The sequence below is a fragment of the Arvicanthis niloticus genome, chromosome 5 (genome assembly GCF_011762505.2).
Source record: "Arvicanthis niloticus isolate mArvNil1 chromosome 5, mArvNil1.pat.X, whole genome shotgun sequence".
Taxonomy (NCBI): domain Eukaryota; kingdom Metazoa; phylum Chordata; class Mammalia; order Rodentia; family Muridae; genus Arvicanthis; species Arvicanthis niloticus.
The window spans coordinates 29,762,615-29,774,831 of record NC_047662.1 but is presented as its reverse complement, the minus strand read 5'-3'; the positions used below and the strand labels follow the sequence as shown (position 1 = coordinate 29,774,831).

General features: G+C 49.9%; 1 protein-coding gene and 1 non-coding gene across 3 annotated transcripts in view; one reads left to right on the top strand and one right to left on the bottom strand.

The window, feature by feature from the left end:
* Window positions 1-2,967: 2,967 nt before the first annotated feature.
* LOC117709658 (U6 spliceosomal RNA) lies at window positions 2,968-3,071 on the bottom strand. Its single transcript, XR_004606906.1, has one exon. It is a non-coding gene; the product is annotated as a U6 spliceosomal RNA (small nuclear RNA).
* Window positions 3,072-6,283: 3,212 nt separating this feature from the next.
* Fhl3 (four and a half LIM domains 3) overlaps window positions 6,284-12,217 on the top strand; it is a 9,404-nt gene continuing 3,470 nt past the window's right edge. The window contains exons 1-3 of one of the 2 annotated variants that reach the window (XM_034504025.2): window positions 6,284-6,448; window positions 10,885-11,061; window positions 11,169-11,343. In XM_034504025.2, the coding sequence (XP_034359916.1) occupies window positions 10,906-11,061; window positions 11,169-11,343 (331 nt within the window). In that variant the 5' untranslated portion in view covers window positions 6,284-6,448; window positions 10,885-10,905. Of the gene's footprint in view, window positions 6,449-9,192; window positions 9,336-10,884; window positions 11,062-11,168; window positions 11,344-12,217 lie in introns of those variants that run through there. The other variant, XM_034504026.2, reaches the window with a different exon arrangement.

Genomic DNA, 12,217 nt, shown 5'->3' with positions numbered 1-12,217 from the left:
ATAGCAGGCTGGTCTTGCTCAGAGGAATATCAAGGGCACTAAATTGCAGAATTGTATCTATAAGCAGCATAGAAAAGAATCATCTAATGGCAATAAAGTTCTGAGTCCTTCAGAATCATCAAAGTTGTGCAGTCTGCCTGGCAGACTTAACACAAGGTAGTACAATGTGTTGGATAGAGCCTTGAACTGTGGAGGGAGTATTCTGATCCCACCTCTGCTCTTAACCAAAAAAAGTTAGTTTTGCTTAGGCTTGGTATCCACATCTAGTTGTAAAATAATAAAATAATTTCTATACCCTCAGGATTGTGAGGTTTAAATGACATTATATGTTTTCAGTGCTTAATGTTGGGTTTACTTGTTAGCAGGTTCACAATAAAAATTGTTTTGTTTCTGGTTTTGTTTTTTGTTGTTGTTAGTTTGTTTGTTTTATTGGATTTGGCTTAGTCTAATTATGTTTGGTGTTTTGAGGCAGTGTCTAGCTATGTAGGCCTGGCTGCACTGAAACTCATAGACCAAGCTGGCCTCAGATTCACTGTGATCTCTTGCATCTGCAAAGAGCTGGGATTACAACTGTGTGACAGTGTGCCCAGCTATCCTGTTATTTTTGTCACCACTAAAGCTACCCTTGAGTAGCACAAGAGAGAGCTGGAGAGCTGGACCTGGCCAAGCACCACAGCAATGTTTGGGTTTGTTTGTGCTCTCTCCCCTACAACCCCCGAGGCCCACTCCCCCCCCCCCCCCCCATGTTTTCATCTGTTGGCGTTTGGAATCTTTTCCACTACGTGAAACCAATCTTCAACAGGCTCTCTTTTGTTTTTTTTTTTTTTGTTTTTTTTTTTTGAGACAGAATGTCACAATGTATTTCTAGCTGTCATAGATGTCAGTGTAGACCAGGCTAGCCTCGAACTCACAGATATCCACCTGCCGAGTGCTGGGATGAAAGGCATGTAACGCTACACAGGTTTTGCAGGCTTCCACAGACTCTTTAATTGCATCCATTTTACATGACACTGGTCACCTCTCCCGCTGAAGAATGCCGAGGAAATCCTCTTCAGAAAGTCCAGGGGACAAGTGGATATGAAAAAGGTCACAGTATAAGAAGTCTTTGTCCTGCCTCTATACACTTGATCTCTATTTGCCCAGTTAGGTACACATGCATGAGGGAAATTCCATTTTGTTTGTCATCCTAGGAAACAAGCTACTTCATGATCTAGGCTGGGACCACCTTCCCAGCCTCATCTCAAGAAGCTTAGCTATCTGATAAATGACCAGATGGTAGCTGTATCCACTCCTGCCTTGTCCCCTGAAGAAGTATTAGTGACCAGCAGCATCTGGGGAACCCATCATTGTACCCTGGAGGTGGGAGACTCTAGAGTTAGCTAGCCCTAGATTGACATTGACAAGTACTTGGCATTTAGAGCCACATTATCAAAATCTTTGTAAACTAGTTCATTTGGCTTTTGTTGGTTTTTCTTGTTGTTGTTTGTTTGTTTGTTTTGTTTTTAAAGACTAAAAGAGGAGGTAACTACCACACACATGGGACCTACACACAGCTTTTAGCCACTTGTGGTCTCCTCTTCCCTGCCATGCTCCGCCTGTCACTCAGTTTTCCCTCTGTTACACCCTTGTGGGCTTGAGAGCACAAAGGACGTTTCTAGGGATTTGAAAGAGAGTATTTACTAAGCTTAAGGCTTGTGAGGGCTCTGCACATTGCAGCGTTAAGAGTGAGCAATAAAGCCAGGGAAGGAAGGGTATTTTCTCACTAGGAGGAAGGAGGTCTTGTGGTTGCAGGCACCAGAGAGTGATTCAGCAGCCAGAGGAAGCCATGATCAGCTTGGCAGAAGAGACCCAGAGCAGTCTTTTGAAAACTCTTGCAAAGTAAGAAGACAAGATGGGGCTTCTTGAATTTGAGGTAGGGAAGTGTGCCTAGAGATCTTCTGAGTGGGTGGAGAGGGGAACAAACACCCCTCTCCCTTAATTGAAGTCAGCCTGCTTCCAGCTCTGGCTCAGGCACACCTGTTTCTCAAGAAGGCAAAGAAGACAGATGGGGAACAGGAACAGAGAGTCCATGAGGCTGATCCCTGAACTCCCTGGGGTACATCTTTCTGGGCCAATGGAAAGAGAGTGAGCAGGGAAATGTGAGCCCACTGGAAATGGAGAGGAGAAAGGGCACAACCCCCATGTCTTGGGTCTCCCTCCCCAAGGCTGGCCAAGGCCACAGATCTCCTAACTTTCTCTGACCTTTAGACTCTAAGTCCTAACAGCAGAACCTTACCACTTGACCATGAAAGGGAAGGAGGGATGGCTCCTGCCTACTGATGATGTAGTTTCTGGTTTTATCCAGTCCTCAGCCATGGTATCCTTGAGGGAGAGACTGCCTTTCAGAGGTTCACTGACTACCCAGGTGATGGTTAGGATCACTTGACATAAGAAGCTTTGACATTTGACATTGTCTGAGTTTCAATCCTGACTTTGACATTCTTGGCAGCTACTTACTGTATTTGTGTTCCCCTTCTGTACCCCTCTCCCTCTCCTCACTCCCTCTTTCTCTACAGTGACTCACTATGTAGCTCTGACTGGCTGTATAGACCAGACTAGCCTCCAGCTCACAGATACCTGTCTACCTATGCTTCTTGAGTGCTAGGATTAAAGGTGTAGGCCACCACAGGTCCAGCCTCCATTTTTCTAAGTTTGTTTGTCACTGTTGTTGTTGTTGCAGGTTAAGTGACTTTAATGAAACAAATAATTATACAATAAAAATTTATTTAAAGGAACTTTAGCGATGATTCAGTGGTTAAGAGTACTGGCTGCTCTTCCAAAGGACTGTGGTTAAAATCACAGCACCCACATGGCAGCTTACAACAGTCTGTAACTCCAGTTCCAGAGGATCTGACCCCCCTCGCACAGACATATATGCCGGCAGAACTCCAATGTACATAAAATAAAATAAATCATAAACATTATTTTTAAAATACAGAATATTTTATGAATTTGCAAGTCATCCCTGCATAAAGATCATGCTAGTCTCTGTATCACTCCAATTTTAGTATCTGTACTGCTGAATCCAGTACCATTTTTCTCACCTTTGAGAAGAAGATTAGAAATGTATATTTAGGGCTGGTGAGAGCTCCATGGGTAAAAGCACTTGGTATGAGAGCCTGCTGACCTTAGTTCCTGACCTAAACCCATGCTGGCAGAACTTGACTGACTTCAGGGACAGCAAGATGCCTCAGTGGGCAAGGGCACTTGCCACAAGCCTGACTATCCCCAGGAACTACATGGTAAGAAGAAAGAACTCATTCCCACAAGTAGCCCCTGACTTCCTACATGTGTATCCATACACATACACACACAGACACACACACTTTTTAGAAATTTATTATATTTTTATTTATGCATATATGTTTGTCTTTGTGTGAGTGAATGTCACCTGTGCTCCTGTCTGAGGCCAGAAGAGGGCATCAGATTTCTTGAAGTTGGAGTTGCAGGCTACTGTGAGGTGCCAGATCTAACTATATGCTGGTAACTGAGCTCAGGTCTTCTGGAGGAGTAGTGCACTGGGTACTTTTTATGTCAAACTGACCCAAACTAGAGTAATTTTGGAAAATGGAAACTCAAGAAAATGCCTCACAGGAACTGTAAGCTGAAGTAAACCCTTAGCTCTCTAACTTGCTTTTGGTCATGGTGTTAGAAAGCTAACAGCAAGCAGGCTCATGCACCAAGCCATCTCTCTAGCCCCCTCATTGTAATTTTAGAGAGAACTGACTCCAGAGAGTTGTCCTTCGACCTCCGACACAAGCACACGGATATACTAGCACTAGCGCACACATGTGAGCCCCCCCCCACACAAATGACCAACAAATACACTATATACATATATATATCATCTATCTATCTATCTATCTATCTATCTATCTATCTATCTATCTGATAATTACATGATGCTGGGCAGTGGTGGCGGCGCACGCCTTTAATTTCAGCACTCAGGAGGCAGAGGCAGGCGGATTTGTGAGTTCGAGGCCAGCCTGGTCTACAGAGTGAGTTCCAGGACAGCCAGGGCTGTACAGAGAAACCCTGTCTTGAAAAACAAAGACAACAAAAAAATGAGAATTACATGAGTTCATGTATGTAAAGTGTTTAGGGAATGGTGCAAACTGGGAGCTCACAGAGTCTTGGCTCTTGGTAAGGCCCTTCAGTAGCACTACAACCCTTTAAAAAAAAAAAAAAAAAAAAAAAAAAAAAGACGAAAAAGAAGAAAGATCCCAAGATGAAGCACCTTTACTGCTCATTCGTAACTCTTCCTTTCCCGAAGGATCTATCCTAGCTATCTTTTTGTTTGTTTGTTTGTTTTGTTTTGTTTTTTGTTTTTTGTTTTTTTTGGTTTTGTTTTTTTTTGGTTTTTTTTTTTGTTGTTGTTTTTGACTACACAGAGACAGGGTTTCTCTGTGTAGTCCTGGCTGTTCTGGAACTCACTTTGTAGACCAGGCTGGCCTCGAACTCAGAAATCTGCCTGCCTCTGCCTCCCAAGTGCTGGGATTAAAGGCGTGCGCCACCACCGCCTGGCCCTAGTTATCTATTGCTGTGAGGAAACACCATGACCAAAAAACAAGTTGGGGAGGTTATGGTTTATTTCTCTTTTCTTTTTTTTCTTTTTTCCTTTTTTTGGTTTTTCGAGACAGAGTTTCTTTGTGTAGCCCTGGCTGTCCTGGAACTCACTCTGTAGACTTGTAGACCAGGCTGGCCTCGAACTCCACCTGCCTTTTTGACTTATATTTCAACAACGTAGTGCATCATCGAAGGGCGACAAGACAGGAAAACAAACAGGGCAGGAACCTTGAGGCGGGAGCTGATGGGGAGGCCATGAAGGGTGCTGCTTACTGTCTTGCTCATCATGGCTTTCTCAGCCTGCTTTCTTATGGTATCCAGGACCACCAGCCCAGGGATGGCACCAGGGATGGCACCAGGGATGGCAGGGAGTGGCGGGGGGAGGGGGATCCAAAGGAAAGCAGTGCTTCATTTCTCATTTATTGCAGGTCAAACACTGGAGTAGATACTGGGAATGCAGTAGTAAACAAACAAACAAACAAACCCAACCTCTGCCCTCTTTCGTGGCATTTGCAATTAAAGAATCAACAACATTTAAGCAATTATTTAACTTTGAAAGGAAACCTGGCCTGGAGGTTGTCTTAGGACTTAGGAACCAGACCCATGCTACAGAAGGGAGGGATCCTCACCAGCCTTGAAGGCAATCCCCGCAATGCTAGCTTGGCTGGTTGCAGCCTTGGATCAGAGGAGCCTCTCTGGGCATCTGAATCATCATGGAGATGTAAAGGTTATTACCAGGGTTAGTTTGTTGTCTCTTGTTTTGCAAACAGCACAACAGAGCTTTCCCCACCCCCACCTCCGCCCTCCAGATCAAGGCTATTTATTCCTAGTGACAAGCCTGAGGATCCCAGGGGGGGTGGCCTCAAGGACCTGGATGGGCCTCTTGTCCCTGGCAGGCGCCAGTCCTCCCTTCCCGGAATAGGGTAGAAGCTGGAGGGTCAGAAACTGCACAAGTTCCCTCCCTTCTTAACCACCCCTGTCTGCACTAACCCAACCATTCACACTGTTCACACGCCCTCTCAAGAAACCCAAAGCCAACGAGGCCTACGATTAGGGTCTCCCGGAGCCTGAAAGGTCAAAACTATTCTTGGGCACTATAGAAACGTGCCAGGACACAGCTGAGGATGGGGAGGTTATTGCCTGGGCTTTCGCCACTCGCTTATGGAATAAAGCCCTTTGAAATTGAGGAGGAGGATAGAGTCTCTCTCTCTCTCTCTCTCTCTCTCTCTCTCTCTCTCTCTCTCTCTCTCTCTCTTTAGCCCAAGTTTCTAGAAAAAAAAATAAAAAAAACCTTGATCTCCACTGGTAAGGCAGAATCAAAACCACGCCTCCAGCAGGCTGGATTAAGGCCTCTTCCCAAACTAAGGTTTAGTGTAACATCTGGGGATGAGCTAGAGGGAAAAAGAGGAGGGGGTCTGGTCCCCAGATGGACTCTAGCTAGTCCTAGGAGCTCAGCACCTCTGGCCTGGAATCGCTTCCAGCAGTCCCCCGGTGACCTAGGGGGACAGGAGGCGGGTCAGGCTGCAGGGGGCCGGCAAGGAGTGGTCGAGAAGGTCAGAGCGCCAGGTTCGACCGGGCTGTGCTCGCGGCAGGCAGGAGGGGGCGGGGTCTGGCCCCCGCGGGCGGGTTGGGGGCCCGGGGGCGGGGTCCGGGCGGGGCGGGCCGGCTCACTTCCTCGGAGGCTTAGGGCCGCGAGCCCACTCGCCCACACAGTCTGTCGGAGCAGGCTACCTCTGCGCGGCTCTCTCGGCCCCCTCGGCCCGGCCCGCAGGTAGGAGCCGCCGGGCGATCGGCTCCCGCCCCACCCACGCCGCGCGCGCCCAGCTCCCGCGCCCGCTTCGAGGTGAGTCTCCCCGCCCCAGCTTCCAGCCCCTGTTTCCGCGCTGCGCTCCGACCAGGGTCGCTGCCCGGGCCCTCACCCCTATCCTCTGCTGGTGCATCCCGAACTCGGGACCCAGCACGCCTGCACGGACCCTACAGCTCGGCGCCTCGGGCCCGGGCGGGGGCTGCCAGAGTTACAGGGGGTGGGAACCAAGTTTGAACTAGAAAAGCTACAGAGATCAGCAGGGTTGGAGAAACTGAGGCTCTTAGGGAGCTCGGTAGAACAGACAAGAACGCGCGCCCCAGGAGGCTACCGGGACCACTCCAACGAGGGCAGAGAATGGCCGGCCGGATAAACTTCTCGAGCCACGGAGGGGACCCGGGTTCTGTGGATCATTTTAAAGAAGCAAATGTATGACCCCAGGGAACTCATTGCCAGCGCCCTTCCCAGGGCCTTGGAGGGCCCCGAGGCTGGAGCTTGTTAGACGTGCGCTAAATCTGCCTCCCTGAGGCCTAAAGAGACGCTCAGGTCAGAGACATTGAGAGACCGAGACTTGGATGCACAGGGATAGAGAGCTCCAGAGTGGAGGCCCCACTGGGATACAGCTCTAGAGATAGAGGAACACCTTCACCCGAACACAAAGACAGCAGCCCAAGGGTACTGAGAGGTACGGAATGGAGGCTAGAGTTCACCGAGGAGAGACACCTAGTGCGTTCCCTGACAGCTGCCCCAGGCCTGAAAGGGTGGAGGCAAAGCTAGGGGGAAATTGACTCTTAGCCAGCCCATCCCCCAGGAGGCAGAGAGAGGACCTGAGGCTGTAAAGCTGAGCTGAAGAAAGAGAGCCCCGTATACACACAGTCACTAAGACAGCGCCAACTTATTTTTAAACTCAAATCTTGGACGCTCTGCTTCAGCCCTAGGGGACTCTAGGGTGAATGAAATGTTCCTCCCCTGTCCTCAGAGCAGCTGCTGGATGTGATCCTTTATCTCCTTCTCCCTAAACTGCTTTGACTTCCAGGCCCTGTGGGGAACAGGGGCTGTGGAGAGTTTGGGGGGGGGGGAGACTCTAATTTCTCTCCTAAGTCTCTTGTCAAGGGGGAGGGGTCTTCTCTAAGTCTGAGTCACAGCTGTGGGGTCTGGCCAGGGTCCTCCTGGATTTAGGATGGGGGGAGCGGGAGGCGGGGAAGGGGGTACACCAAAGGGTTGAGCAGTTGGCATGGGTAATTGGAAAGACTTCTGGGTGTCTTCCAATGGCAGGCTGGCAGCTGGGGAGGAGAGCCAGCTCTAGTGTATCTCCTGTTCGCCCTCCCTTCCTCCTCCCCCACCCCCCAAGAATGACTGCCCCTTCCACCACTATCAAAGCATTTCTAGGCAGAGTTCCTCACTGAGGGATAGGTCACTTCTGCTCCAATTGCTGAACAGCCTTGGCCATGCCCCTAGCCTGCCCCTAGTGTCTTGTGCTGAGAGCATTAAAGGGGAGCTATACTCTGTCCTGCCTTTCTGTGAGCTGTGATGCAGTCAGTGGTCCTGGGGTATGTGTTTCATAAATAACAAGGTGTCAATCAAGTGTGTGCTCCTGAGAACTACCCACCTCTAAGGTCTTTAACCCCACCCACACCCAGATGACTGGGCTAGAGCGATGCTTGGCCCCAGTGGTTCCCTCAGACTTCACTGAGACTCCCAAGGTCATATCCCAGGTCAACTCCTGCTTCAGACCTGCCTGAGACCCACTGTCTGGCTCCAGTAGGAGTTGAGGGACTTGTAGTAAAAAGACAAGTGACTACCATTTACTTACATACGGCTACAGAGTTATTATTTGCCAGACGCTGTTATGGGAATTATCACATTTAAGCTTGACAGCTATTTTAGGGGAAGGAAGTAATAGTATCTCATTCAACTAGATGGACTAACAGTCTCCGGGCATGAAGACTGTGTACCCAAGGTCACAGGATTTCAAGTCAGGTTTATATTTTGTGATTCAAGCAAGCTCTTATTACACTGGACACCATACAGAAAGATATCCTACCACTCAGCTCTAAGAAGTTCACTGATGTGTGTGTGTATGCATGTGTTTGTGTTTGTCTTAAGTCAGGTATGGAGATATGTGTGTTAATGGGACTTGCAGATTGGGGTCATTGGGAAGATCCACTGTCTTCTCTAAGCCACCCCCCTCCAGCCCCCCTACTCCTCCAACCCCCTTCACTTGCTACCAGGAATACAAACTGTCTCCCAGCTCGCCCTTTTAGTCCCCCCAGCTTTGCCAGGGATTGGGGGGAGGGCAATGGGGAGGAAGAAGGACAGGGATGGGGAGAGAGAAGTGGGCCTTGGGGTGCCCTTCACCCTGTCCTCATTAGAGATATAGACTAAGGGATTGGGAGAGTCTGGGAAGGAAGCAGAAGGCACACCCATACCCTATTTGGGGTGCCTCATCTCATTGTGGTGACTGGCTCTGAGGGGGTGGATCCAGGGCTAGCCTGGGCCTGGGAAGGTAGCTGCTGCCGCTACAGCTAGCCAAGCCCGGAAGGAAGGGCTCACAAGTGGACACATGGCCACAGGCCACCTGTATTGCTGTCTGTTGTCCAGTGGCTAACAGCCCAGGCAATTCTCAGATTCTGGGCCAAAGGAAACCAGGATCTGAATGACAGAGGGGAGAGAGAAGGAGGGGCTCTCTCCACCCTTCAGCCTGATCCTTACCTGAGGACTCTTCACTTTGAAGACTCCAACCTTGGTGGCCTAGTGTCCTGCTTTGGGTGTGAACCTGGTGTTCTCCCGCCTTGTGGAAGGGAAAGTTCAAACTCCTATGCCACAAAGAGGTGGGCCCTTCAGGTTTGGGACATCTGTTGCTGCCTGAAGTCTGAACTCTAAGGCAGACCAAGGTGTTTGGTGAGAATTTCCTGTACTTGCTGAGGTGTGTGTGTGTTGGGGAGGAGGGAATGCCTTTCCTTTATCTTAAGCCAGGGCAGCCATGGAGAAGGGGGATGGTAGGTTCCTCTGTGCACCCCCCCCCCCTTTAACTTCCTCCAGTCTCCTGTGCAACAAGGACACCATCCCCTTCCTGTAGGTCCTGGGGGAATCTTCATTACCCAGCCCTTTGAGAGCTTGCTCCATAGTGGAAGAGGGTGGGGAACTCTGACTTTGAAGCAGGGGAGACTGGAATTGGCCAGCAGAAGAGACTGGGAACCCCATTTCCCTGCCCCCCCATTCTTCTTGCTCCTGTTCCAGAGGCAGCTGTGTGGGTGACCTCATCTCACAAACATGCTTTGTTCCTGAGAAAATGGAAAGTGTCTGAGGTTTGGTGGGGGGCTGGGTGTCTGCAGAAACAGCGCTCAGGACTCCCCTTGCCTTACTCCCCGTTAAGAAGGGACCCCACTGGGGCTCCAGGGGCTCCTGCCTTCTCAGCTTTCACTACTCTGGCCTCAAACCCTGGGAAATCATGGAAGGTTGGCAGAAGCTGCCTGTCCAGATGCAGGGGCTTTGCAGAACTAGGAGCAAAGGCACCTGACAGAAGGTGGCCAGGGGCACACTGCCCTGTCTATGTGTCTCCACTTCCCTTCTGCCTCCCTGGGGCATCTTGGTTTTTCCCTTTTTTCTCCCTCTGGCTGGTAAAAAGCTGACATCTGGCCCTCCACACTGCCACAGCTGCAGCAGATGTCACAGCCAAGACTGCCCGGGCTGGTGTGACCAGAGACAACAGCAGAGGTGGTAGTGATGAGGATGAGAGTCCAGCTGGGGACGTTTGAGTGTGTCCAGCTTGCAGGGTTTCCTTCCTGCCTGAACCTAAGCTGAGCCTCTCAAGTTCTTGTTGCTTGGCTGATTCTCCTGGGAGGGGAGGCCCAACTTCTCACACCGCCGTGCACCATTCATCAGACAAGCATCTCTCTAGCATTCCACAATTTCCTGTATCGCTGGGGAGTTGGGGTTGGGGGAGAGCACACAACAGCTCATTCCACCTAAAACTCCCCAGATCGCAAGTCTAGCTAAATATCCCCTAATCTAAACTCCTATGATTTGTATCCTGGGAGGCAGGAGGTGAGAGTGCTGTCTATATGTAGGGGTTGGTGGCCTTTGTCCTGGCCTTTGGCACCCTAGGGACAGTCCAGAGAGTCAAGCAAACCTCAGGCTAGGGCAGGAAATGAGTCACTGACCCAGGAAAAGCCCCCTCCCCCCAGATCAGCCAGGGCTTAGATAAGAAAACAACTTCTGCTTCCTGATTTTTTTTCCTGACCCCTTCCTATTCTCTCAGTCAAATATAGAAATAAACATGGAAGATTTGAGCACACACTGAGCCTACTGCCGACTACTCTGGGGTCCCTAGAGCAGTCCCCCCAGAACCTCCATTCCCACCTGTTCTGGTCTGGCATCTTCTATGCCTCCTTTTCTTTTTTGGATGCAAAGAGGATTTATCCAGGGCTATGCTAGAGCCCTTACAGATGAACTCTGTCCCATCTTTCTAACAGGGCTCACTGGGCACTGCCACCATGAGCGAGGCATTTGACTGTGCAAAATGCAACGAGTCCTTGTACGGCCGCAAATACATCCAGACAGACAGCGGCCCCTACTGCGTTCCCTGCTACGACAACACCTTTGCCAACACCTGTGCTGAGTGCCAGCAGCTCATCGGGCATGATTCAAGGGTAAGGATTGGACCAATCGGGTGAGAGTGCATGAAGACTGGTGGGAGAGGGCCAAAGATAAATCCACCAAGCCCGGGTGCTAGCACCCCTGCTTTGTCTCCCCGAAGGAACTGTTCTATGAGGATCGCCACTTCCACGAGGGCTGCTTCCGATGCTGCCGCTGCCAGGGCTCCCTTGCCGATGAACCTTTTACCTGTCAGGACAATGAGCTGCTCTGTAATGGGTGCTACTGCAGGGCCTTCTCGTCCCAGTGTTCTGCCTGTGGGGAGACTGTCATGCCTGGTATGTCCTAGGGCCTCTACCTGGGTTTGGGAATTGCTGAGTAAAGTCTTTTTGTCTACCTGTCTCATACATGCATGGGGGTTGATGTGGGTAGAGACCTGCACACGCTGCATGTTCCTGGAACATGGGTGAAACTTGTGCATGTATGCTTTTGAGAGCTTAATGCACACAGGGACTGGCACATTCAGCTCTACACACGAAAACCTGGCAGGTACCAAAACTGACAAGCTGCAGGTTAAGTGTATCAGACCAGTAGGCCTAGTGAACACCTAAGGACTCACCAGACGCATAGCAGCCATCATGCTTGACACACACGGGCCTTAGCATGTGTAAAGGACCCGCACGTTTGGTATACTGAGATTCTCCAGGCTTGCTGCGTTGACATTTTGGGTGCAGAGCTCAAACTGTAGGCTTAAAATGTATGGTGACCAGTGTGCCTGGTGACCAGTGTGGGGATTTATTTAGCATGTGTGGAGAACGATAGACCTAGAATATGCAAAGGTTTAGCATGTACTGAGCCTGTCACCCTTGGGCATTAGGCTTTGTGTAGGCAGAGTTGCCTGGTTAACGGGATCTTGCCTGAGTATCACACTGGTAGTTCTGGTATATAATGACTTATTTAACATGTACTGGGACAACATATATTTTACACAGGAGCTTGGTGTATGTTAAGATAGTCCCGTCAAAGACATGGAGGTTTAACACGTGCTTAGCATGTGCTGCACCATCTTGCGAGTTTGAGGGGAGAGGTTGGCATGGTAGTAGTACATGGTACATGGTAGTAATCTCGCTTGGTGTGCATGGATACAACTCTACCAGGTTATAGGACAGGTGGGGACAGCTTGGGGAGAGGAATTAGCAGAGTGGCTCTCAA